The sequence below is a fragment of the Phyllobates terribilis genome, unplaced genomic scaffold (genome assembly GCF_046119375.1).
Source record: "Phyllobates terribilis strain yellow unplaced genomic scaffold, ASM4611937v1 Scaffold_5__5_contigs__length_657084704, whole genome shotgun sequence".
In the NCBI taxonomy this organism is placed as follows: Eukaryota; Metazoa; Chordata; class Amphibia; order Anura; family Dendrobatidae; genus Phyllobates; species Phyllobates terribilis.
In genome coordinates this window covers 414,153,483-414,179,884 of record NW_027362765.1, presented here as the reverse complement: position 1 = coordinate 414,179,884, position 26,402 = coordinate 414,153,483, and the positions used below count along the sequence as shown (strand labels likewise).

The 26,402-nt window shown below is 46.6% G+C and overlaps 3 protein-coding genes across 3 annotated transcripts in view; 1 reads left to right on the top strand and 2 right to left on the bottom strand.

The window, feature by feature from the left end:
* The window catches only part of CUNH10orf88 (chromosome unknown C10orf88 homolog), a 46,841-nt gene extending 39,048 nt beyond the window's left edge, over nucleotides 1-7,793 (bottom strand). The window contains exon 1 of the mRNA XM_073685151.1: nucleotides 7,733-7,793. The gene's annotated coding sequence lies outside the window, so the exon portion shown is untranslated. The remainder of the gene's footprint in view (nucleotides 1-7,732) is intronic.
* Nucleotides 996-4,699, bottom strand: MARCHF6 (membrane associated ring-CH-type finger 6). Its single transcript, XM_073685149.1, has one exon. It carries the CDS (start codon nucleotides 4,324-4,326, stop codon nucleotides 1,603-1,605), a length of 2,724 nt encoding a protein of 907 aa, XP_073541250.1. The 5' UTR covers nucleotides 4,327-4,699; the 3' UTR covers nucleotides 996-1,602.
* The window catches only part of LOC141273389 (disintegrin and metalloproteinase domain-containing protein 9-like), a 141,993-nt gene continuing 123,266 nt past the window's right edge, over nucleotides 7,676-26,402 (top strand). The window contains exon 1 of the mRNA XM_073685150.1: nucleotides 7,676-7,953. Coding sequence (XP_073541251.1) covers nucleotides 7,866-7,953 — 88 coding nt within the window. The 5' untranslated portion in view covers nucleotides 7,676-7,865. The remainder of the gene's footprint in view (nucleotides 7,954-26,402) is intronic.

Sequence of the window (26,402 nt, the reverse complement as noted above, 5' to 3'; positions counted from 1 at the left end):
ATCGTTTGGACTGGTGCTATATTACTGGAGCACTTTGCCGTGCACTCGGACAGGTGAGCAGATTGTTCCTTTTTTACATTTTCTATTACCTAGTGATATCCATATATTTGCTTCTATAATGTCATATCACACTGCTTTGCAGTTTTTAATAAATTTATATCATTTTTAAAATTTACAATAATGATACTGACAAAAACACTTCATTAGATATCTCACATTTATCCACTCTGGTGTACAATGTCCACACAATTTCAATGATGATAATGGTGATGCATCTGAGTTTCAAACTTCTAACATTATGAGAGTACTGTGCTGTAATCACCAATGCTAATACATTCCTCTAAAAAAAAAAAAAAAAATCATCAGCCGGAGTTCCTGGAGGTATACCATAAGGCTGGAATCACACATGCAGTTTTTGGTGCAGTTTTTTAGATGAAATCTGAATAGACTTCAGAAGTCCACGCAAATCGGTCCGAGCACGGACTGGCCGCGGGTCTTCCGACCAAAGCGTCACAGCCTCAGATATATATGAAGCTGTCACACTGGGGTCGGGGGACCTGCAGCCTGTCCATGCACTGCAGTCCATGCTCGGACCAATTTGCATGGCCGTCTGCAGCAACCCTAAGGCCGATTTCTCACATCACTGAATGAGGGTCCGAGTACAGACTGGCTGCTTGTCTCCTGACATGAACTCAACAGCATTATACATGATGTCTATGAAACTGCCGAGTTCAGGTCAGCAGATATGTGGTCACTCCGTGCTCAGACCATTACTAATAATTATGTGAAACCAGCCTAAGGGTAGGTGCACACAGTCTTTTTGCAGAGCTTTTGAGTAGGATTTGAGGAGTCTCCGCTCAGTTTCTACTCCAAAACCTTCTAAAATAACCTCTGTGAGCACACATACCCTAAGGGTGGATTTACACATGGCAGACATTTTGCAGGAATTTCTGCACTTATTCCACTCATCTAAATAGAACTTGCAGAAATCCGTGCACTTGCCACCAAAACAATCCCATTCAAATGATGGGAAATAATTCTCTGCTGCAGAAATTACTCCAACGTGTGGATCCACCCTTTGGGTATGTGCACATTGGACTAATCTCCTGCAAATTTTGACTTAGAAATGCTGCATATTTCATCCTTTGCATTGCAAAGAGTGAAGTTCGCAGATAGGGCCGGATTCACACATGGTTCGAGTACAGAGCGGCTGCAGGTCCCCTGACCCCAACTCAGCAGTCTCATATATCCCTTTGATGATGCTGAGTTCAGGTCAGGAGACTGGTAGCTGGTCTGTTCACAGACCGTGAATATCGGATGTATGAAGTCGGCCTAAAAGCTGCAAAATTCAAAACGCACAGTGTCTGTCGACTTACACTGCAGATTTTCTCTGCAGAATGAACAAAATTTTGTAAAATTTCAACCTCAATACTGCCACAGTAATACACAGCAGATTTTCCAGCCAAAACATCCGCTGCGTATAAGACCCATGTGCACATATCCGTGTACTTATCCTTTCTGCTTCGACTTCAGAAAAAAAAAAAACCTGCATCAAAAACTGCATGTGATTCCAGCATTAAAAAGTCTTTTTTTCTGTCCCCTTCACTCCCGAGCCAAATGAGAAGGAAACGTTAAAGGCGAAGTTTTAGATTTTCCAGATTTGCGTTCATAATTCACAAGGCGTTGACCAACAAGGTACTTGTCGTTCTTAATGTGTTCATAAAGCCGCTTGAACTGTCGGATTTGGAAAGACAGCACCCCCATTAATATCACCACCATCAGCAAGAAGGGATAGATGCGTCGCTGAACTAGATTCTGCATTTCGTAGGTGACACCGACCAACAGTACAATGGCGGCAGAAACAATGTAGGGTATACACAGCGAGAGCAGAAGCACAGCGATGACCGGAGCGGCCAGTTTACCAAGTATGAAGTGGAGATCGATGTTGCGTATTCCGTTGGCGTAGACCTGTTCTATTACAGTTTTCAACCACCATTGAGGACCCATTAGTGTTATGGCCGCAATTATCTTTGCATGCAAAACACCGAGGGCCCAATCCTGCCATGGATAAAAAAGTGGCGTCTGATCCAGAGGAACGCGGAGAGGTGCAACAATGATCAGTTCAAATAAAAGACCAAGGAGGAGAGGGACAACTCCGGCCAGAAGGAGGGCGACGATTAGGGTCTTGATAATTGTCAGTGACCATTCTTTAACTTTTAGGAGGATCACGTGACGTCCTTGTGGCATCCAGGCGAACAGTACAGTTAGAGCTCTAATAGACAGCCAGCATACATAGAGACCACAGGCGGCCGTGTATAACTCATGGATTTTTGCAGTCCCAGTCCAAAATGACATCAACCAGCGCCCTACAAAAACTGGGAGCGTCAGGCAAACTAAACTAGCGATCAGTAACGTGATGCACATGAAAATTATTAATAAAAATATCCGGAGAGGAAATCTGACTGGTTTATGGTATGGCTGAAATCCTACAGGGCCTCCTTGCTGTAAAATGGCTTGATGAGCCGCATGCAGACCCTCGCCAACCACGGGGATGGCATTATTTCGGATAAGAGGATTATTGGCAGCCTGTTGATTTGCTTGGTTCTCAGTCTCCTCTTGGTCTCCAAGAAGATAAGAATGCAAGTCTAGTAGAAAGCCAACTGTTACAGTCCAAGCCCTGACCAGTCCTTTCAGCCATTGTCGAGTATGTCCTTGCTCTAATAATGCCGGGAGAACAACCTGGAGAAGCAGCAGCTCCAGCGACAACTCGCTCACGGGGGCGTCACTGTATAACATCACGTTGTACGGTAAGAAGGTCGGCAGTACGTGCTTCATAATACGAATGGGAAGCCAAAGCATCAGTATCACGATAGATCCAAAGACAATCACCGATAGCAGAAACCTCCGGACGTGTCTATAGATCGGCAGGTGGATCATTTCCTGGACTGGGTTAAAATCCGGATCGTTCAAATTTCGTAGAAACCACAGGACCCCTGGTCTTAGCACCTCTCGTAGAAGCAGGATGAAAGATGCAAAGTAAAAAACGTAAACCATCCCGACCAGCCAGTGAAGAAACATGGTCGTTCCCGGGGCGGACTGAAAGCTTAGTTCTCGATCTTTCAGAGAGGCATCGAACATTTCCAACGAGCAAATGTCCAACCACCAGCCACAAATAAGAGGGAAAACGCCGATCTCCACCACGACCAGTAGGGAAACCTTCACTACGATGTAGCAGATGCCCAATATTCGTCTGGACCGCTGAAACTTGACAACCGCGGCTAAGCTGTGGCAGAGGATGAGTGTGACGGCCAGCAAGACGTAGCCGACTATGGTGGTAAGAAGACCTTCAAAGTGGGAGGCCTTCACATAGCCGTCAAATCCCAGCCCGACTACAGAAAAGTGTCCGATGTGGTAAGGACAGAAGGCGAACACCAGGATGAAGAGGGTATTCAGTGACACGACCCAGAAGACGTGCTCCAGGAACACCAGCGACCCGTCCAGGCCCAGCATCCGCTCCCAAGTCAGCTCCTCCGCGGCGCGGTCCCACTCCAGAGCGTTCCAGTTCATGTCGTCCTGCGCGCCGTTGTTGACGTCGGCGGCATCTTCGAGAACGGCGTCGTCTTCGTTGTCTTCCTCCTCGTCTTCCGCCTGATCTGGATTTTCGCCCACCACCACGTTCTCCACCGGAGGGATGGCGGGATGGTCCGCAGCCACATTTTCCACCACGACGTTGCCAGCGCCTTGTGCTTCGTTTTGCTGGCCGGCGCCGTTCTGGGGCTGAGGGAAGTTTTGCTCCAGCCACAGGGGCGCACCGCCGTGGACGATCTGTTCTCTCAGCCAGACCAGGCTTATGAACGCGCAGAGCGTGCAGGTGACCACGAAGACACCCTGCAGACAGTCCGCCAGCAGGTTCTCCGTGGAGAGCATGTCCAGGGGGAGGGTGAGGAGGGAGCTGACCGAGCCGGTGAACAAGCACTTGTAGATGCGGCACGCCGTCAGCGGCACCACGCCCAGCCATGCAAACGCCACCAGCGTGTAGTGGAACCAGTAGCGGATGGCGGTGCCAATGCTGGTGACCAGTCCGGTGCAGATGTCCTGGATGGGCAGCCGGGAGGGCATGTCCGGGGAGTAGATGGGGGTGAAGGCAAATCTGTGCTTACACAGCTCGCAGTACTCCTTCCTGCTGTGCTTCAGCCATTGCAGCAGGCACTCCTGATGGATGAACTTAATACTGCCGGTGCACACACACGGGTGGTACAGGGGCTTCTCCGCGGTGCCCTCCGAGCGGCACACCCTGCAGATGTCTTCCTCTTCTGCCGCCTCCATTCTGGGGGACGAAGCCACTTGCGACGTCTAACAGCGCGGCCCCTGCAGGCTTCCGTACCGCCGACAAGCAGCCACAGCGACCGACAGGTCCTCGGCCTGCGACCAAAACAACGTTCTTCTTCACAGATTGTCTCGCGATGGTTTAGAAGGCGGAAGTGACGTAGGAGGAGAAGGCGGTGGAGAACTTCCTGGTGCCGTCACGTGATCAGAGCCGCGCACGCGCAGTCTGAGTGTGATTGCCTGGCCCGGTGGTAACGTCTGTTGCGGGGCGGGCGGCCATAATGTCAGTCAGCGCGCAAGGAAAGGAGTGTAGACTAAGGCTGATTATAGTATTGGCGTCTTCACTTATTCACAGGGGCACGTAGTTGCCTGCACAGAGTATCACGGGTATCCGTTTTGACACATTTGTGCATATTTCCGTTTGCATCCGTGTTCTTAAAGGGGTTGTCCACTACCAGACCACCCCAACCCCTTAGGAAATAGCAGCTTACACTCGCCTTCCGCAACCGCTCTGTCCCAGCGATGTCAGCGCTGCTGTTCTGTGCGGGTGACAAGATGTTGTGTTGTGTGACCGCTGCAGCCAATCAGCCAGTGGATGTATCAGTCACATGACCTTTCCCACTAGGAATAGCAGCACTGACAGCCTGACTGGGCTCCGCTGCAGGAGGCTGCTGTACACTGATTGTATTTTCTATGGGCCTGGAGTGATGGAGCAGAGGGGGCTGGAAGTCTGTTCAGCTGGTTTACCCTTTAAGGGAAGCTACATGAATCCATTTTTTAAAGGGGTTGTCCAAGATTTGTGTTAGCCATCACTTGAGTCCCTTTCTTCGTGTATAGAAACAAGACAACAAACACCAGCGCAGAACCGCAGCATTTCACAGTAAAACTGCTCTGGCAAAAAAAATAAATTGTGTTATTGACATTCCGTGAATTTTAGCCCAATTTCTGCCGAGGATTTTCCTCCTCAGCGTGTGAAGGAGACTTTATGAAATGTTGGTTTTGTAATATGGAGCAGAATTCCTATCCATAACCATCTATGTACCTGCAACAAAAGCCTTCTGGTGTGTTGTGTTTTGTTTGCTTTTTAGAAGAATTTAGACGCACTCGGCAGCCCCATGGAAAAGCACTTGGTTACAGTCAAGAATCAGCACTGACTCTCCATTCTAATGGGGATAAAGCTGCCCTATTCTGCCGATCGGTGCAGATATCAGCTGTCAGACACCCACCAATCTATAACTTATCAACTATTCTGTCTGGAGGTGATAACTTATCTTCACTGGGCAATCCCTTTACATTATAGGTTTTAATGATAGATGTCTTTTATTTTTTGGTGACTATACAAATAAAAAAATCTGGAAATATTGCAGTTGTCCCCCTAATCACAGGGTGCGGACAATATACTGACATTCCTGGTCACCGCAGCTCTCATGAGATGAAAGCTCCTGCACTGAAACAGGTCTAGATAAGGCTGGACAGCAGAAATACCCACACATAAGGCTCCGTTTGCAGCTCTCCTACCACTCCTTGTCCTCTGGGGAGAGGCTGTCTGTACTCCGTCAGCTCCTGAAGTCTGTAATACTCTGTTGACTTTTCTATTATTAACTTTCATACATTATAGCTGCCATAAAGCGCACGCACCTTGCCTGACTGACTGCATAGGCAGAACAGAAGTGTATCTAAGGCTAGGTTCACACCTACATCGAAGTTTCCATCAGGAGGCGCCGTCAAAGATTCTGCTCAACATGCCGCGCTATTTTTTCCCATTAAAATGAGCAGAAACCAAATGAACACCTTTATTAGTTACTGTAATTGTGTCCTTCTGGTGATGTTTGCGTCCTTCATAGTATGGACCCACTTTTTCTGCAGGAGTTTAGTTTTTATGTTGCTAGAATACAGGGCTGCACAACCTGTGTCCCGAGGGCCACAGGAGACCCCCAATGCCATTTCTTGTGTAACCAAACAGACCTACTTGTCTTTATATGGCTGGAATATACATGTATCGCAGTGTCGCACTAATATTGCTTGCATCCATCTCAAGAGGCTGACCTGCCATACTAGAGGTAGTCCTTATTCCCATACATGTGTCCTCTGATAATAGTACGCAATGGGGCTCCGGTCTTCAGAGAGATTTGGGTTGCATGTGGTCCCATTACAAATTCCCTTTATGGGTGAATAATGGGAAAGTTTCCATAACTTTGCACCAGTTATAACCAGCACCAAACCAATTTTGGCTTAGAGGATCCCCATCTGTGATAAGATATTACAGTATCAGCAGGTTGTGGATCCTATGAGTGTGGCACAGTCTACTCCCATGTCTGATGACACAAACTTCCTAAACATGTGAGACAACAGGGCCTTTACCAACAAAAAATTTGGAGATGCTTTTTAGGAAATATCCGGTCATCCATACACCATGCAACCCCCGATTCTTACTCTAACCACTTTCAATGGTCCTGCCGACCTCCATTGTGACTCCTCAACATGAGCCTTCCACATTGGTCCCACATTGTCATCATCCAGCATTTCCATAGCCTGGCAAAGATCCTAAGGCCTATTGAGCATTCATCAGCCTCTTTATTTATTTGACTCAGTTATATAGCATCATTAATTCCACAGCCCTTTATAGACATTATCGGCACTGTCCCCATTGGGGCTCACAATCTAGATTCCCTATCAGTATGTTTTTGGAGTGTGGGAGGAAACCGGAGAACCCGGAGGAAACCCACGCAATCACGGGGAGAACATACAAACTCCTTGCAGATGTTGTCCTTAGTGGGATTTGAACCCAGGACCTCTTTGAGCTTTATCGTTTTGTTCCTACCTAGTCAAGATGGCCTACATGATTTTCTTGCTCACTGGAGCAGCTCCTACTTGTGACATCATATTCTTGAAGGCTTAGTGATTCAATTGTTTTCCACGACCTCCTTCCTAGCATGATGTTGGGGGGTAATAGGCATTGTAATCAGTGGCGTAACATGAAGCTCGTGGGCCCCATGGCGGCCAACGATGACAGTCCTCTAATAGAATTGGTCTTCTCATATGGGTCAAATGGACCTTTTGGGCCCAACCCCTGCATTCTCTATAAATATGCCCCTGCTTGCAAATTCCTTACGGCATGACACTCCTCTGGGCTGTCTAACGCAAATAATTACTGTACGTCTCACATATGTGAAGTCATGCTCTTGTGTTAGGCCCTGTATTGTGTGTAGGTATTGCGTAGTCTGTCCTCACTTCTCAGTGACCATGTTAAGCTGCTGTATACACAGCGACATTATCTTGTATGTAAATAAACCTTTTCTGTCTTACATGTCCTGCACAAAGTCTGAGTCATCGTTAACTAATTCTTCTCCATTCGAGTGTTGTCTACAAGGGTCGAATAACTTGTGAGACTGGTTCCTACACATACCTGAGAGCTGGGGAGCACTCCAGTGCAAGCTATCAGCAAACTCTCATTCTCCAGCCTACCAGGAAAGGGTTGAGACCTGGCTCTTCCAGTTTTGTGAAATGATTGTGTCACAGGACCGGGGACTGTCTTAACAATGAGGAACCCAAAAACGCTCAAACCGCCATATTCAGATATGGGGGAGAAGTTGCTGCTGCTGGGTTTCCTTTATCTTCTGCTGAACGGTGAGTAATTTGGGTTTCAAATCTGTTTCCTATTGACAGAACAGTGCACATGTGGGGAGAAGGGACCTAGGAATACACTCAGGGCAGGGTGTAACATAAGCATGTCACAGAATGGGGATCTGATCCGTCAGGACTGAAAGTTCACGATTACCCTTTCCTTTCTGTCTTTTGCTCCTTTTCTTGCTTTCTTAGTGACCAGCGATAATTTCCCCATTATCGTGTCTTATCATCGACATTTATACAGGATTGGAGATGGGCAACCTTCATCGCTTCTTTCTCCCCATAGCTGCCATGCCTTCTACTCCAGCATTGTTATGTGAAAGGTGACTGTTACATACAGGGCAATCCTTATTATAATGTTTATTGGTATTAGCAGTAATAATATTATTATTACACTATAATTATAGCCTGAGCTCGGTGAATTTGTCTCATCTAGTCCATAACTATACACACTGAGGTGGCTACTACATTATGGGTTTGGCTATTATCCATGTGGTATAGATAGATAGTGTAATAACGACTCCACTACCTGCTCTAGGTTCCTACTATTGTGTACCTCCGATTTTATAGCTGTGGCATGCCCCTTTAATTACTATATTATACAGGTGTTCTCCACTAGAAATATCTACTGAAGGGTAGGTGAACACAATCGGTTTCTCTCCATCCAAGAAAAATGGTCCAATTATTCTGATCAGACTCGGATCAGAGTTTGATCAAAGTGGCATCCATTTTTCTCAAAGGTGGAAAGAAAAAACAAAGTTTCTCCACCTTCTCCATTCTGTCAGTCGGCTGTCATCCTTGTGCGGTCCGATGTTTTTCACAGACCCATAGACTTGCATTGCCAGTTTTGATCCAACACTTGGATCAAAATCGAACATGTCTCCATTTTCGGACATGTTCACAGCCCCATATCATAGGTACAGGGCTATCCGTGAGAACCACGGAGAGCACTCGTCCAATATAATCGGTCATGTGCACAGGCCCTCAGAATTAGAAGCTGTGCGTATTTACAGGTGACAGGGTGTGGGACACACAACTTCACGAATACACCGCTCAGTGTGTCTTTGACGCAGTGACTGACAGCTCAGTCATCCAATCTAGTGCAGGGGCGTGCTGAGGTGCCGGTATTTTGAGTGACAGCTCAGCCATCCAATCTGGGATTAGGAGGTGCTGAGCTTCCTTGAGGTGTTCCCTGTTCCAAGTGATTACCCAGCTACTTAACTAACCTGTCTGTCCCAGATCTCTGGAAGACATAGCATCTTCTCAGTGGTTTGTCCTCTGTACTTTGTGCTCTGAATTCAGACATTCTGATCTTCTGTTGCTGGACCCTAGGTTTGCCTATTGGCTACCCCTTTTGCCTTGATGCACTCTGACCTTGGAATTCTGACCTCGGACTGTGACCTGACCGCCTTTTTGCCTTACCCCTTTGTATATGAAGAGTTCTCTTGGTATCTGACCCTGGCCCTCTTGACTACCTAATCTTCACGGGTTGTCTGTGATTAGTGACTAGCGTCACATAGCATAGTAATTGTTAGAACCCTCCTGTTTGTTTTTTCCATCTTGTGTTTTGCGGTCACGTGACCACCTGCCTTTATATTCCAGCTCCGCCCTTCTGGCTGTGCTGGACTTCAGTGTTGTTGACTGTTTTTCTAGCCAGTTGCTTCGGTGCCTATGTCTGTCAGTTCGCTTGGTCCTTCTGGGACCTCTAGTACCTTTTTGTCTGTTTGTCTTTTTGTATTCTGCAACATCTTCTCTGTTTAGGAGGTGTCCCATTTTTGTTCCATTCCTTAGTTCTTTTAGGGACCCCTCCCCTTATGCTATAGGTCTTCGTTCAGACTAGCCGAGGACTAAGGCTGGTCTGTTCGCTAGAAACAGGCAGCCCGCTACATCGTAGTGATTCAGCTTAGTCTTACTGTAGGGACAGCTTTCCCCTATCTCTCCTTAGTACATGTTGCAGATCATAACAGTAATAGTTCTGGACCATCATTAGCGGTTTTCAAAGTTCACCATGTGCGACCAAGAAGGACATTGGAGGCTGCATTTTTAGGCCAAAAGCAAAACAAAAAAAGAAGGCACACCCAAAAAAAATCTGAAATATTTATTATGTATTTAAACTTCCAACTTAAAGACAAAAATGTTTAAAAAGCAAAACTTTGAAAGGTACCAGCCTAATAAAATAAACCCCTATCCCCCACATGGTGAGAAATAATACCACCACCAATATACATACCGTATTAGGGTGGTACCCTTCAAAATATTTTTTTTTTTCAAATGTTTTTGTTGGAATTTTTCGATACACAATAAATACAGTACAGACCAAAAGTTTGGACACACCTCATTTAAAGATTTTTCTGTATTTTCATGACTATGAAAATTGTACATTCACACTGAAGGCATCAAAACTATGAATTAACAGATGTGGAATTATATACTTAACAAAAAAGTGTGAAACAACTGAAGATATGTCTTATATTCTAGGTTCTTCAAAGTAGCCACCTTTCGCTTTGATGACTGCATTGCACTCTTGGCATTCTCTTGATGAGCTTCAAGAGGTAGTCACCGGAAATGGTCTTCCAACAATCTTGAAGGAGTTCCCAGAGATGCTTAGTACTTGTTGGCCCTTTTGCCTTCACTCTGCGGTCCAGCTCACCCCAAACCATCTCGATTGGGTTCAGGTCTGGTGACTGTGGAGGCCAGGTCATCTGGCGTAGCACCCCATCACTCTCCTTCTTGGTCAAATAGCCCTTACACAGCCTGGAGGTGTGTTTGGGAGTCATTGTCCTGTTGAAAAATAAATGATGGTCCAACTAAACGCAAACCGGATGGAATAGCAGGCCGCTGCAAGATGCTGTGGTAGCCATGCTAGTTCAGTATGCCTTCAATTTTGAATAAATCCCCAACAGTGTCACCAGCAAAGCACCCCCACACCATCACACCTCCTCCTCCATGCTTCACGGTGGGAACCAGGCATGTAGAGTCCATCCGTTTACCTTTTCTGCGTCGCACAAAGACACCGTGGTTGGAACCAAAGATCTCAAATTTGGACTCATCAGACCAAAGTACAGATTTCCACTGGTCTAATGTCCATTCCTTGTGTTCTTTAGCCCAAACAAGTCTCTTCTGCTTGTTGCCTGTCCTTAGCAGTGGTTTCCTAGCAGCTATTTTACCATGAAGGCCTGCTGCACAAAGTCTCCTCTTAACAGTTGTTGTAGAGATGTGTCTGCTGCTAGAACTCTGTGTGGCATTGGCCTGGTCTCTAATCTGAGCTGCTGTTAACCTGCGATTTCTGAGGCTGGTGACTCGGATAAACTTATCCTCAGAAGCAGAGGTGACTCTTGGTCTTCCTTTCCTGGGGTGGTCCTCATGTGAGCCAGTTTCTTTGTAGCGCTTGATGGTTTTTGCAACTGCACTTGGGGACACTTTCAAAGTTTTCCCAATTTTTCAGACTGACTGACCTTCATTTCTTAAAGTAATGATGGCCACTCGTTTTTCTTTACTTAGCTGCTTTTTTCTTGGCATAATACAAATTCTAACAGGCTATTCCGTAGGACTATCAGCTGTGTATCCACCAGACTTCTGCACAACACAACTGATGGTCCCAACCCCATTTCTAAGGCAATTAATCCCACTTACTAAACCTGACAGGGCACACCTGTGAAGTGAAAACCATTTCCGGTGACTACCTCTTGAAGCTCATCAAGAGAATGCCAAGAGTGTGCAAAGCAGTAATCAAAGCAAAAGGTGACTACTTTGAAGAACCTAGAATATAAGACTTATTTTCAGTTGTTTCACACTTTTTTGATAAGTATATAATTCCACATGTGTTAATTCATAGTTTTGATGCCTTCAGTGTGAATGTACAATTTTCATAGTCAAGAAAATACAGAAAAATCTTTAAATGAGATGGTGTGTCCAAACTTTTGGTCTGTACTATATTTCAGAATTTACTTTGCAGAATTTTTTCCACACCTTCCTAGAACTTTGCACAGTATTATACACACAGTAAGAAAGCTTTTAAAGGGTGGTTACACTAAATTTGGATTCAGCTTTCCCTTTATTCATTCATTTTCCATTCATATAATCAAATTAATAGCAGCCATGGTGAGATGTGGGGGAGGAAAAACATTTTGGAGCTAGTTTAAAAAGAATAATATGTGTTGCACTCTGGGTTTTACCATGGCTAGCAGCATTCCTTCAAATTAAGGCATTTAATGGGCTCATACATTGTGGTCATTATTAAGAAAAATGTAGTCTGGGCAAAGATTCAGTTTGGAGTCATAGCCCTGTATCTAATTGCCCTGGCTAAGACTTCGTGGCTTTTGACATTCACTCCCACTTTCCCCCACACATCCAGCGAGACATATGCAGAACCCTCGCAAACAGGTGCTCCATTTGTTCCCTATGGATGTATCGGGGTAATGCGAAGACAAGTCAGAAACATTCTTAACCAGTCTTACATCTTTTACATCTACGTTTTTGTGGGTTTCCCTGGTACTCTGATTTCAATGTACACTCCAAAAAACATTGATTGGATTTCTATACATGCTGGTGAGTGAATATGAGGGCGGAAAATAGAACCACCACCCACTGAAAATTCAAGGACTATTGCCAAAAGAACCTCAATGTTATGTCCCTCTTGGGGTGGAGATACCAGCAGATTGCCTAAGCTCTTGTGGCAAAAAGAACAAAAGAACCTTATTCCCCTTGAGCAGATGTCAGATGGACAGCCTGAGTAGTAGGAGGAAAGCTGTGGTGTCCAGCAGAAGTGTTTGCATCATAGCTAGCTTGTAGTGGGGGTGAGGAGCACTTGTCTAAAATGGTATAGAGAGAAGCAATGAAGGAAGCTCCGTCTTTTACATTTTTTGTATAGTTTGCCCCAGGTGAAGGAAACAAGTCAACTTGCATGAGAGTACCAGCATTACAGAGAGAGGGCAAAGATTGCTACCACACAGGGGGCAGAGAGGCTTATTCCTGAAAATCCTTTTGAGGTTTTAGTGGCTTTTTTCCCTCTTCTAGGTATGAAGAAAGGGGGGAGCTCCTAAAACATAGCAAATTATGTGGATAGTTGTTATGTTTGTATATCACTAGCCATTTTTTATATAAAGAACTGCCATTGAGAAAAATGATTGAGGGCGCAAGATTAACACAGGATATTGCTGTCTGGAGAGGTGAATGACAAAGAGGAGGGGAACTGCAAATTGTTGCAAGTACCAGCCCAATATAACAAAGCTAAGCCTTTGCCCCTTGTGAGTTTGTGTGTAACCTCCAAGCACATTTCCTCTAGAGAGACTCTATACCCATTAAGCTGGTTGCCTCTTCATGAGTAATGCTGTTGTTTGAACGATCTCCTGTGCAAACCGGCAATCTTTACCACATGCCTAAATGGGGAACCACTGAATGACTGGGGGGGCCACTGTATCCCCTATTTATACAAAGGGACAAACTTCCACCCAACAGCATGGAGGCTGTAATAGGGAAATTAGACTGTATGCCGCAGTTATGTCAGTGACTGGTAAGTGCATTGTCTGCACAGGGCAGTGTTACAGACTAGAGGAAATGTCATAAACCGTAAATACCAAGTCATATAAATAATTAGTACATCCCTATTCATTACATGGAAATGGCCCTCCGCAGAACACAATGGGGGATTATTCACAGAATAACACAGAACTTCATAAGGTTTTACATGCTGTACTTGTCTGGATAATCTCTAAATCCCATAAATAGGAAGCAATTGAAAAGAGGGCTGACGTGCACCAGTGCCGGGTCACAATGTGGTGATAATCGAAATTTACACACCTGTAACCTTTTAACTGTGTACTAAATAGAGAGCTGAGGATAGGCAGTATGTATTAAAGGAGCATTCAGGTTCTGTTCACACATTTTCCAACAAAAAATACATAACAAATGTAGAAAACAATGCATCTGAATGCAACAAATGCAGCAAACAATGCTTGTGAATGCAATAAATGCAGCAAACAATGCATGTGAATGTAACAAATGCAGCAAAGCATGCATGTGAATGAGGTTTTAGATTTTAGTTGTTTTCGTTTAAATGAGATTTTGTTTAACCCTATTCATTCCAATGCAAAAATTACTCACTGCTGCAAAAGGCTGAAAAATTATCCATTACGTGCTGTAAAATCAGTACCCTGTTCATTAGTATGGATACAGACTATGGACCTATAGGCACTTCATGTGCCACCTTATGTAGCTTCCCTGAAGGGTACAGTATGTCCACAAAGAGACGTATCAGCGTAATTTCCCCATATCTGCTGAAATTTCTGCACTAAATTGTGCAGATTTTGTTTTTAGTTTGTTTATTCCATTGGGAGAAGTAAGCAGGAAATATCCCCAGCATAAATTGAAAGGCTGATTAAAGGGGTTGTCCGCTACTGAACAACCCCTTCTCAAAAGTGGTCATAATAACTTAAAAAAAAAAAAAATCACCTCCAATGTTGGCGCTGTCTCTGCTGGCAGTCACATGACATTATGTCATGTGATCACCGTAGCTGATTGGCTGCAGCCTTCACCATTCCAGAGGTGGGCTCTGATGGAATACTGAAAGGCTATTGCTGATCAGGGACCACTGATTGGCTGCAGCGGTCACATGACAACAATTTCAACAATTTCAGGTGCCAAAGCGGCAACATCAGAGAAGTGCCAGTCTAGGAGATAAGTATATATATATATACTAGATGGTTGCCCGATTCTAACGCATTGGGTATTCTAGAATATGTATGCGGCCGACCGGGCGCGACTAATCAGCGAAGCAGTGTTTAAATGGGTTGTGCACTACTTTAAATTAACCCCCCAATGTATCCCCCCGGGCCCCCTAATGAATTTTGTAATTACGTCATGTTGTCAATACTGCTTGTGACAACATCGCTGACCACGCACAGCCAGTACGTAATTCCCCCGGCCGCAGCCGGCTCTTGCTTCCGCTTACATCACAACTATTTGCGGCTGCAGCCAGGGGTCTCCTGTTCCGCGTACCACGGTGAATGACGGGCTGTGGGCGGGGTTATCCCCCATCGGGAGCGGCGCTGCCTGTGCGGGTACTTCCCCTGCGATCAGCCGGGAGATGACCGGCTAGCGCCGGTCATCTCCCGGCTATATCGCCGCTGACCTCCATGCGGCTACCGTCGGGAGATCAGCAGCTAGGGCCGCTGATCTCCCGACAGCAAGTGTGAAGGAAGGACCGGGGAGCGGCGCCGCCTAGGCCGCCGGTCAAGGTACTTCTGCTGCGAACAGCCGGGAGATGACCGGCTAGCGCCGGTCATCTCCTGGCTGCATCGCCGCTGACCTCCGTGCGGCAGATGAGCTGCTAACGGCCGCCATCTTTTTCTGAAATCCCGCGTCGCTGATTGGTCGTGACCGGACCAATCAGCGACGCGGGATTTCCTGGACAGACAGACAGACGGGATAAGCCGATTATATAGTAGATGTAGATATATATATATATTTTTGTTTGTTTGTTTTTGTTAAGTAGTGGACAAACCATTTAATGTGTGCTGCATATTTTCTTTTGGATTTACGGAAAAGATTTCCTAAAAGTTCCAGTACTAAAACACGCCTGGAATGTGTTTATGACCTATGTGCACACTGAGGGTCCGTGCACATGATGTCTTTAATCCAACACAAAGCCACCACAGTTTTTTTTCACAAAGTCACTTCTGTAAACAGCCAGCTGCTTTTTTTCATGAAGCAGCTCCACCAGTTGATTTGTGGTCATTTTCACGGCACCGGCATTATTTTCCTCTATCTTCCATAATAGAGAGTTGGGCTTTTTGGGAGAATTACTATGTTACTTCTTTTAAATGCTCCAGAGTTTCCAAACCCTGAACCGGTTACAAGAAGTGACATAGGTGACAGCACTTTTAATATTGCTGTGCATTCTGTTCATTTTTTGGGGGTGGTTTTGCATCGCTTTTTCAGGTGGAATCCTCCTGAAAAAGACAGTGTGTATACATACCCTGCGTTTTTGAAGAGGTTTTTGGAGTGAACCCTCTCCAAAATACTCCTCAAAAACTCTTCCAATTAATTTATTTGTTATTCATTTGAGGAGGGGTGCTTTTTTTAGCTTCTTTCTTTTTCCTGAAATGATTTTGAAAAAGCCCAGTGGAAAAAAAAAGTGCATGTTACTTCTTTGAAGAGGATCCAGATGGAAACCTCTCCAATCTAGGCACTGTCCAATCAGAAGTTTGTAAAGAACGATTCAGGAAAAAACTCAAAAACTCTTCAAAACCTCTTTACGGCTATATGCACACAGCATCATTTAGACTCCAGCGTAGCTGTTGAGTTTCCCCAGATGAAACCACTTTAGGAAAACGCCATTGGAAAACACCGCCAGCGTCTTTTTTCACTGATTTACATTATAGCTAGCAAGCAAAGAATGACCTTGTTGTTTCTTTTAAACACATCAGGGTATCTGAACCCTGAAGCAGATGACATAAGACGGAATATCTGCACAGCAAGGTCGTTTTTAAATTTCTGTGCACCATGTTCATATTTTGCGGTGCTCTTTATGGGAGACTGAAGGCGGAATCTGCCTGAAAAAGATATAGTGCACGACATATAGTGTCGTTGGTTCTGATGATGTAGTTGCGTACTGTCAGTGGTTCTGGTGATGTAGCCATAAACTGTCGGTAGTAATGGGGATGTAGTCTTGTACTGTCAGTGGTTCTGGTGATTTAGTCATATACTGACTGTGGTTTTGGGGATGTAGCTGTGTAATGATGCTGCTTCTGTAGTCGTGTACTGATAGTGGTACTAGTGATTCTTAATGTAGATGTGGCAATTTTTTATTTATTAGACTTGATAGTAGATCATTATAGGGTCAGTGTGCTGGACTAAAAATACAGCCATCTGAATGAGGCGATATATGTCAGCCAAACAAGTATTTGACTATAGCCCCCGTACACTATAAACACCTGTTCAATCACGCTGCTGAGTGCTCCTGTATTCTCTATGAGAGTTGTTGCTTAATATCTCTGGCGATGGCTTATCAATTAAGGAAGGATCTACAGTCTGAAATCCGGCATGACAGATCCTTATCTCCTCCGACATCATTAGGCACGGGCACCCATACTTATTAGACTGTTGGCCAAACCTGTCAATATTTCCGGGTTCAACCAACTTTAGTCTAATATGTATGAGTGCCTTAATTGCTATCTATAGGATATGGGCACTTTTAGACTATGTACATATGATGTCTTTTAAACATCCGCGAACCCTTTGAATTTTTCAGGTGGCAGATGTTCCAGGACACGTCGGCGTCTTTTTCTGTCCTGAAGCTTTTGTTCTTGCTTCTATTCATTCATCTTTTCTGACATCTTTTGGATGTTTTTTTTATTTAAATTGTATGAAAGAGTGGCTTCAAGAGAAAGCTGCCTGAAAAATGGTCAGGTCACTTATTTTAACCGCTTATTGTCTTTGAAAACCTGAAGTGGTGTCACGCTGTCTCTGTATACTGGAGGTAGGGAGCCTAAGCTGACCCTAAGCTGGGGCCCTGACTAATCCCTCAACCTGGAGGTACTGTTAAAGGTACAGAGGTCCAGGCCGCCAGCGTAACCCCTACCTCCTGAGGATCCCTGCACCTAAGTAATCTAGTCCTGAGAAGGACCCCGATCACAACAAAAGGGGACAAGTAATAATATGCCCACACACAGTACTTAGACGAACGAGACAGTACAAGGGAAAAACCAAAACCACCTTGCATACAAAAACTACACAACTACAACACAGGGAACACCAATGGGAAAGGAGATAAATGATAAAGCGAGGAAGGGAAAAAACTCTCCGAATACACTTATCTCTGAAACTCCAAATACCACGATCCACTCTGTTAGTCTGCATGAAATGCTTTCACCGACACTTCCCTAACAGACCAGCAGGCATTTGAAGGAGTCTCACTACAGCAGCATTGATTGCAGCTGGGCGAGGCTGGACCTCGTCTAGCACAGAGAGAGAGAGAATTAACTCCCTCACTGCCGAAAAACACAAAGCACCAAAAAGTCAGCTGCGAGAAGTCAGGCTGTGTAATCGTGACGATCTTCGTGGCGACACACCCGTGACAGTACCCCCCCTTCTACGAGGGGCCTCCGGACCCTCAGGGCCAGGTTTATCCGGGTGAGTCGTGTGGAAGGCCCGAACTAATCGGTCTGCGTTAATATCCGACGCAGGAACCCACATCCTCTCCTCAGGACCATACCCTTTCCAATGAACCAGGTACTGAAGGGACCGGCGATTAAAGCGTGAATCGATGACCCTCGATACCTGGAACTCCAAGTTACCCTTGACCACCACTGGAGGGGGAGGTAAAGGTGACGGTACCACCGGCGCCACATACCTCTTAAGCAACGATCTGTGGAACACGTTGTGAATTTTAAACGTAGGGGGGAGGTCAAGACAGAATGCCACCGGATTAATAATAGAACTGATTCTGTACGGCCCGATGAACCTGGGACCCAGTTTCCAGGAGGGAACCTTAAGTTTTATATTCCTGGTAGACAACCATACCCGATCGTTCACACTTAGGTCCGGACCAGACACTCTCCTCCTATCAGCCATACGTTTGTATCGGTTCCCCATAGTATTCAGATTCTTCAGCACCCCTCTCCATACTGAAGCGAGTGATGAGGAAAATCGTTCCTCCTCAGGAACCCCCGAAGAGCCCCCCCTACTGAAAGTACAAAACTGGGGGTGAAAACCATATGCCCCAAAAAACGGGGACTTACCAGTGGACTCGCTCCGCCTATTATTAAGAGCAAACTCTGCCAGAGGTAAGAAAGAAGCCCAGTCCTCCTGGTTCTCTGACACAAAACACCGGAGATATGTCTCCAAGCTCTGGTTCATACGTTCCGTCTGACCATTGGTCTGAGGATGAAAAGCCGATGAGAACGACAAATGCATCCCCCGCCGTGCACAAAACGCCTTCCAGAACTTGGACACAAACTGAGACCCCCGATCAGACACCACCTCGGAGGGTACCCCGTGAAGCCTCACAATCTCCCCAATGAACACCTGCGCAAGAGTTTTAGCATTAGGGAGAGCCGGAAGAGCGATAAAATGTGCCATCTTGCTGAACCTGTACACTACAACGAGTATGACCGTTTTACCCGAAGACGGAGGGAGGTCCGTAATAAAGTCCATAGACAGATGAGTCCAAGGACGCTCCGGGATCTTCAAAGGTAAGAGGGCCCCAGACGGACGGGTATGTGAGGTCTTAGAGCGCGCACAAACCCCACAGGACGCGACAAAAGTTACCACCTCCTTATGTAAGTTAGGCCACCAAAACCAACGCGAGAGGAGATCCACAGTTGCTCTACTCCCCGGGAGTCCTGCAAAAACTGAGTTATGGTGTGCCTCGATCACCTTTTGTCGCAACTGATCTGGAACAAACAGTCTCCCCAGAGGTCCAACAGGGGCGTCCCCCTGAGCCTCCAATACCTCCTCCTCCAGCTCAGAGCATACTGCCGAAACCACCACCCCCTCCTGAAGGATAGGAATCGGGTCGTCCGTATTCCCGGCCCCAGGGAAACTACGAGATAAGGCATCCGCCTTTACATTTTTTGACCCAGGACGATATGTAACGACAAAATTAAACCTGGTAAAAAACAATGACCACCTAGCTTGTCTGGGATTCAGACGTTTCGCGGACTCCAGATATAGCAGGTTCTTGTGATCGGTGATGACGGTGACCAGATGGACTGCCCCCTCCAAAAAATGGCGCCACTCCTCAAAAGCTAACTTAATGGCCAAGAGTTCCCTATTGCCGACATCGTAATTCCTCTCAGCGGACGACAATTTTTTAGAGAAAAAGGCGCACGGATGCCACTTACCAGGGGACGAACCTTGTGACAATACTGCTCCCACCCCTACCTCGGAAGCGTCTACCTCTACAATGAATGGCTGTGACGCATCAGGTTGAATGAGTATGGGTGCCGAGGCAAAACATTTTTTCAAGGAGGAGAATGCTTGACAAGCCTTGTCAGACCACCTAGAAAAATCCGTCCCCTTTTTAGTCATGTCTGTGAGAGGCTTAACCATGGACGAGAAATTACGAATGAACTTCCTGTAATAATTAGCAAACCCCAGGAAACGTTGTAGTGCCTTAAGATTCTCTGGCCGATCCCACTCAAGAACTGCCCGCACTTTCCCAGGGTCCATACGAAAACCGGACGCTGAAACCAGGAAGCCTAAAAACTGGAGTTCCTGTACGGCGAACACACACTTTTCCCATTTGGCATACAGTTTATTATCCCGCAAGATCTGTAACACCTGCCTAACGTGCTCCTGATGAGACACCAGATCCGGCGAGTAAATTAAGATATCATCCAGATATATGACAACAAACTGTCCCACCAGGCGGCGAAAAATGTCATTAACAAAGTGTTGGAACACCGCCGGGGCATTAGTCAGACCGAATGGCATGACAAGGTTCTCATAATGCCCCTCCGGAGTGTTAAACGCCGTCTTCCACTCATCTCCCTCCTTCATCCTAATCAGATTGTACGCCCCCCTGAGATCCAACTTAGAGAACCATTTGGCGCCCACGATCTGATTAAAGAGATCGGGAATAAGTGGGAGCGGATACGGATCTCGGACCGTAATCCGATTAAGTTCACGGAAATCCAGGCAAGGGCGTAGGCCTCCATCTTTCTTCTTAACAAAGAAGAACCCCGCAGCCACCGGTGAAGATGAAGGTCTAATATGCCCCTTAGCCAGACTTTCTGAAATATAATCCTTCATGGCCTGCCTCTCAGGACCAGAAAGGTTATACAACCTAGCTTTAGGTAACTTGGCCTCAGGGAGCAGTTTTACAGAACAGTCATACTCGCGATGAGGAGGTAGTTCCTGACACCCTTTCTCCGAGAATACATCCTCAAAGTCCGCCAGAAATGGAGGTAAGACCCAAGGAGTAACCGCACCGATGACCGTGTTCATGCAGTTTTTATTACAGAATTTACTCCATTGGCTTATCTCTCTGGTTTGCCAATTAATAACCGGGTTATGCTTAGTTTACCAAGGAAGGCCCAACACTATAGGAGTGGGAAGACCCTCCAACACGTAGCAAGACAACAGTTCTTTATGTATCGCCCCCACTTGAAGTTTTACGTCATGCACAGCTTGCAAAAAACTTCCCTGACCGAGAGGCCTGGCATCAATCGAGAATATGGGGATGGGTTTAGCCAACTCACTCAATCGCATACCTTGAACCCGGGCAAACCGAGCATCAACCAGATTAGCCCCGGCCCCACTATCCAGAAGAACAGATATCCTCTCAGTTCTCGTACCCACCACCACCTCCGCCGGTACGAGAAACTGAGACGAACCTAGGGACGAAATACCTACTCCCAGATTGCCGTCCACCACACAACCTGGGATCAACAGTTTTCCGACGACTCTTCACTCTGCAAGGGACGGGATGGACACCCCCCAATAAAATGTCCCTTTCTCCCGCAGAAGAAACACCTTCCTGTCTTATGGCGCACCACCGGTCCCCTCCCCCGAAATGATGTCCCTCCTAATTGCATAGGCTCCTCTGGACTGACCAGGGGAACCACCATATGAGGGGACCTTGTAGGAGGTGGAGTCATCACAGGGGGTAGAGTTATCCCGCACCTCTCCCGAAGCCGTCTGTCAACGCGAATAGCAAGGGCCATAGCGGCTTCCAGTGACGCGGGAGAGTCATACTGTGCCAACACATCCTGTAATTTGTCGGATAAACCTTGACAAAACTGGCTCCTAAGAGCCGGGTCATTCCACTGGGTGTCCGTGGCCCACCTACGGAACTCCGAACAGAATTCCTCCACCGGACGATCTCCCTGCTGAATCCTACGTAACTTAGACTCAGCAAGGGAGATCCGATCTGGGTCATCATATACGAGTCCCAGAGCAGCGAAAAACGTATCCACTGACTGGAGAGCCGGGGAGCCCGGGGGAAGAGAGAACGGCCAAGATTGTGGGTCCCCTTGTAGGAGCGAGATGACAATTCCCACCCTTTGTTCTTCACTCCCCGATGACCGAGGCCGCAGCCGAAAGTACAACTTGCATGCCTCCCGGAAAACAAAAAACTTGTCCCGCCCCCCAGTGAACCTGTCAGGGAGAGCTACTTTAGGTTCTGGTCCGGCTTGCTCCTGAGGATACAAAACCTTGGACCTAACGTCCGCCAGCTCCATGGACAAACTCTGCAACTGCCGAGCTAAACCGGCTACTGGATCCATGGTAGCTGGAGAAAAACTAAGTGGTCGGTGAAAATGTCACGCTGTCTCTGTATACTGGAGGTAGGGGGCCTAAGCTGACCCTAAGCTGGGGCCCTGACTAATCCCTCAACCTGGAGGTACTGTTAAAGGTACAGAGGTCCAGGCCGCCAGCGTAACCCCTACCTCCTGAGGATCCCTGCACCTAAGTAATCTAGTCCTGAGAAGGACCCCGATCACAACAAAAGGGGACAAGTAATAATATGCCCACACACAGTACTTAGACGAACGAGACAGTACAAGGGAAAAACCAAAACCACCTTGCATACAAAAACTACACAACTACAACAGAGGGAACACCAACGGGAAAGGAGATAAATGATAAAGCGAGGAAGGGAAAAAACTCTCCGAATACACTTATCTCTGAAACTCCAAATACCACGATCCACTCTGTTAGTCTGCATGAAATGCTTTCACCGACACTTCCCTAACAGACCAGCAGGCATTTGAAGGAGTCTAACTACAGCAGCATTGATTGCAGCTGGGCGAGGCTGGACCTCGTCTAGCACAGAGAGAGAGAGAATTAACTCCCTCACTGCCAAAAAACACAAAGCACCAAAAAGTCAGCTGCGAGAAGTCAGGCTGTGTAATCGTGACGATCTTCGTGGCGACACACCCGTGACAAGTGGTTAAAAGAAGCTCAAAAGACTGAACTTATGCACAGCAAATTGTTTTTATACTCCAGTGCGTATTCACATTCTTTTTAGCAATCATATAACACTTTTTCGAATGGGTCACAGAGCAGACCCATATGAAATAGATATTGTGTGCATATACCTTTAGTCTACTTCTCAGTAGGAGACGTGACCACTAGTGTTGAGCGAGCACTAAAATGCTCGGGTGCTCGAAGCTCGGGCCGAGCTCACCGTGATACTCGGGTGCTCAACCCGAGCAACGAGCCCAATGTTAGTCTATGGGAGACCCGAGCATTTTTGCGGCGGCACCCCCGGCAGTCTGTAGAAAGCCTAAAAAGTGCCCAAAACGATAGTGACAGTGCTCAAAAGACATGGGGACAGCATGGGCATCGCCCCAGGAAGCATTTCTGCCCCCCAGGTCACTGCTGTCAACAACGTGGTCAGAGGTATTAAGCCACTTTTACGGGCTCACAATAAAACGTTCAAAAACGAAACTGGAACGGTTTTCCTGTGAAATATGTTAAGGAACTTCTTTTCAAGGGTAAAGACTTGTGTATAAGGTAAAATAAATAACCAAAACCAAAAATACTCCTCCACACCTTGGGCTATGTTCACAAGTAGCATTTTTTATGCGTTTTTGCACTTTTGTATTGCTTTCAATCGTGACAAATGCATTCACCGGGAAATGTCATTTTAACATTTTACAACCTTATCTGGCCATGTGCTGTGTGACACATGCATACAATGCTGAAAAGACATGGCAACAGCATGTTGAAGACCCCTGGAAGCATCTCTTACACCCAGGTGACTGCCTAAAAGTGTGCCCATCAGAAGTGATCCATGCCGCATCAGAAGATGCAGACTTGCAACTATCCCCGTGCAAGTCCTTGTCCCAGGGCAGTGTTCAATTGTACCTCCCCCATTCCTTGCATTGCAAGCGTAAGTGTGCAACCTGCCACCCATCCACCCCCAGGCTGCAATACCATACTGCTAGCTTGCTTGCACTTGAAATTGGGCCTTTTAGGCATGTGGAGGCAGACACCGGCCACCATGTCATGGCTGCGTCGGCGGCCTGGTATCCACACTCAGTCCCCAGCCGCCCGGCGGCCGGGTGTCCACGCTCGGTCCCCAGCCGCCAGGGGGCAGCCGGGTGTCCATACTCGGTCCCCTGCTGCCCCGCGGCCGGGTGTCCACACACGGTCCCCAGCCGCCTGGGGGCGGCCGGGTGTCCATAAACGGTCCCCAGCCGCCCCTATTTCTCCTTGGAACTTCCCCCACACTTTTCTTAGCCTGGCCTGCTTTAGGGCAGCATTGGACGAGCCCACCAGAGAAACAGACTCCTCCGGTGGGCCCTGGCTTCTCCATCAGGGGAGTTGAGAGTGCCAAGGTGAGGAGCATGATGATGATGATAGAAGTTAGCGTCTGCTTTGTTTTCTTGGAATGCAAGCGCATGTATGTAGGAGCGGCTAGGCCTGAGGTGGTCAGCGTTTTGGCGCATATCCTACCTCCTCCGAGGATTGCTGGATGTCTTCCTGCTACTATCCCAGTTTTATGACTCCTGTTAAAACAAAGCTTCAGGTGATGAATGATGGCTGAGGTGGTGGCAAAGGAGAAAGAGCAGGAGGAACAGGGACCATTCACATCAATATCAGGCCAGTCAACCACACATGTCTTGTAGGATATGTTTCTGTACCAAAAGGAGCGGTTCGGCTACACAGTTATAGGGCATGCAGTGAGTGCAATGCCTACCAAAAATTTAGAGGCACTCCAATGCTCCTTGGAAGTGACATGGAGGTCAGAGGGCCTTAACTAAAACTTTTTTTCCATTTATAGCAACTGGGTCTCCTGTGCACTGTTGGCTTAAGCAGTGAATGGAAGGCTTTAGAAAAAATTATGAGGAACTGCAATGCCCTTTGAAACAGACGTGGATTACAGCATACTAAAAACCTTCTACCCATTATTGGGGAGTGGGTCTCCCTTAGTGTTCGCCTATGCATTGAAAAGCAAAAGCTGACTAAAATTAGGAGGAAATGAAATGCCCGTTGGAAGAATGGTGAACGTCGCAGTGGAATGAAAAGACAATATCCATGCCCCTTGGAAAAGTGGTGGAGTTCGCAGTAGCTTAACAAGAAGGTTTTAATGCCCCTTGGAAGAGACGTGGAGGTCGCAGTAGCTTAACAAGACGGTTTTAATGCCCCTTGGAAAAGTGGTGGAGGTAGCAGTAGCTTAACAAGACGGTTTTAATGCCCCTTGGAAGAGATGTGGAGGTCGCAGTAGCTTAACAAGATTCTTTTAATGCCCCTTGGAAAAGTGGTGGAGGTCGCAGTAGCTTAACAAGACGGTTTTAATGCCCCTTAGAAAAGACGTGGAGGTCGCAGTAGCTTAACAAGACGGTTTTAATGCCCCTTGGAAAAGTGGTGGAGGTAGCAGTAGCTTAACAAGGCGGTTTTAATGCCCCTTGGAAGAACGGTGGAGGTCGCAGTTTTATAAAAAGACAAAATCAATGCCCCTTGGAAAAGTGGTGGAGGTCGCAGTAGCTTAACGAGACAGTTTTAATGTCCCTTGGAAGAGAAGGGGAGGTCGCAGGAGCTTAACAAAACGGTTTTAATGCCCCTTGGAAAAGTGGTGGAGGTCGCAGTAGCTTAACAAGACGATTTTAATGCCCCTTGGAAGAGACGTGGAGGTCGCAGTAGCTTAAAAAGACGGTTTTAATGCCACTTTGAAAAGTGATGGAGGTCGCAGTAGCTTAGCAAGACGGTTTTAATGCCCCTTGGAAGAATGGTGGAGGTCGCAGTGGAATAAAAAGACAATATCAATGCCCCTTGGAAAAGTGGTGGAGGTCGCAGTAGCTTAACAAGACGGTTTAATGCCCCTTGGAAGAGACGTGGAGGTCGCAGTAGCTTAACAAGGCGGTTTTAATGCCCCTTGGAGCAATGGTGGAGGTCGCAGTGGAATAAAAAGACAATATCAATGCCCCTTGGAAAAGTGGTGGAGGTCGCAGTAGCTTAACAAGACGGTTTTAATGCCCCTTGGAAGAATGGTGGAGGTTTCAGTGGAATAAAAAGACAATATCAATGCCCCTTGGAAAAGTGGTGGAGGTCGCAGTAGCTTAACAAGATGGTTTTAATGCCCTTTGGAAGAGACGTGGAGGTCGCAGTAGCTTAACAAGATGGTTTTAATGCCCCTTGGAAGAATGGTGGAGGTCGCAGTGGAATAAAAAGACAATATCAATGCCCCTTGGAAAAGTGGTGGAGGTCGCAGTAGCATAACAAGACGGTTTTAATGCCCCTTGGAAGAGACGTGGCGGTCGCAGTAGCTTAACAAGATGGTTTTAATGCCCCTTGGAAGAATGGTGGAGGTCGCAGTGGAATAAAAAGACAATATCAATGCCCCTTGGAAAAGTGGTGGAGGTCGCAGTAGCTTAGCAAGACGGTTTTAATGCCCCTTGGAAGAATATTGGAGGTAACAGTGGAATAAAAAGACAATATCAATGCCTCTTGGAAAAGTGGTGGAGGTCGCAGTAGCTTAACAAGACGGTTTTAATGCCCCT

What these genes read in the sequence shown, in the direction of transcription:
- MARCHF6 (XM_073685149.1), bottom strand. Translation starts at nt 4,326, where the DNA reads ATGGAGGCGGCAGAAGAGGAAGACATCTGCAGGGTGTGCCGCTCGGAG.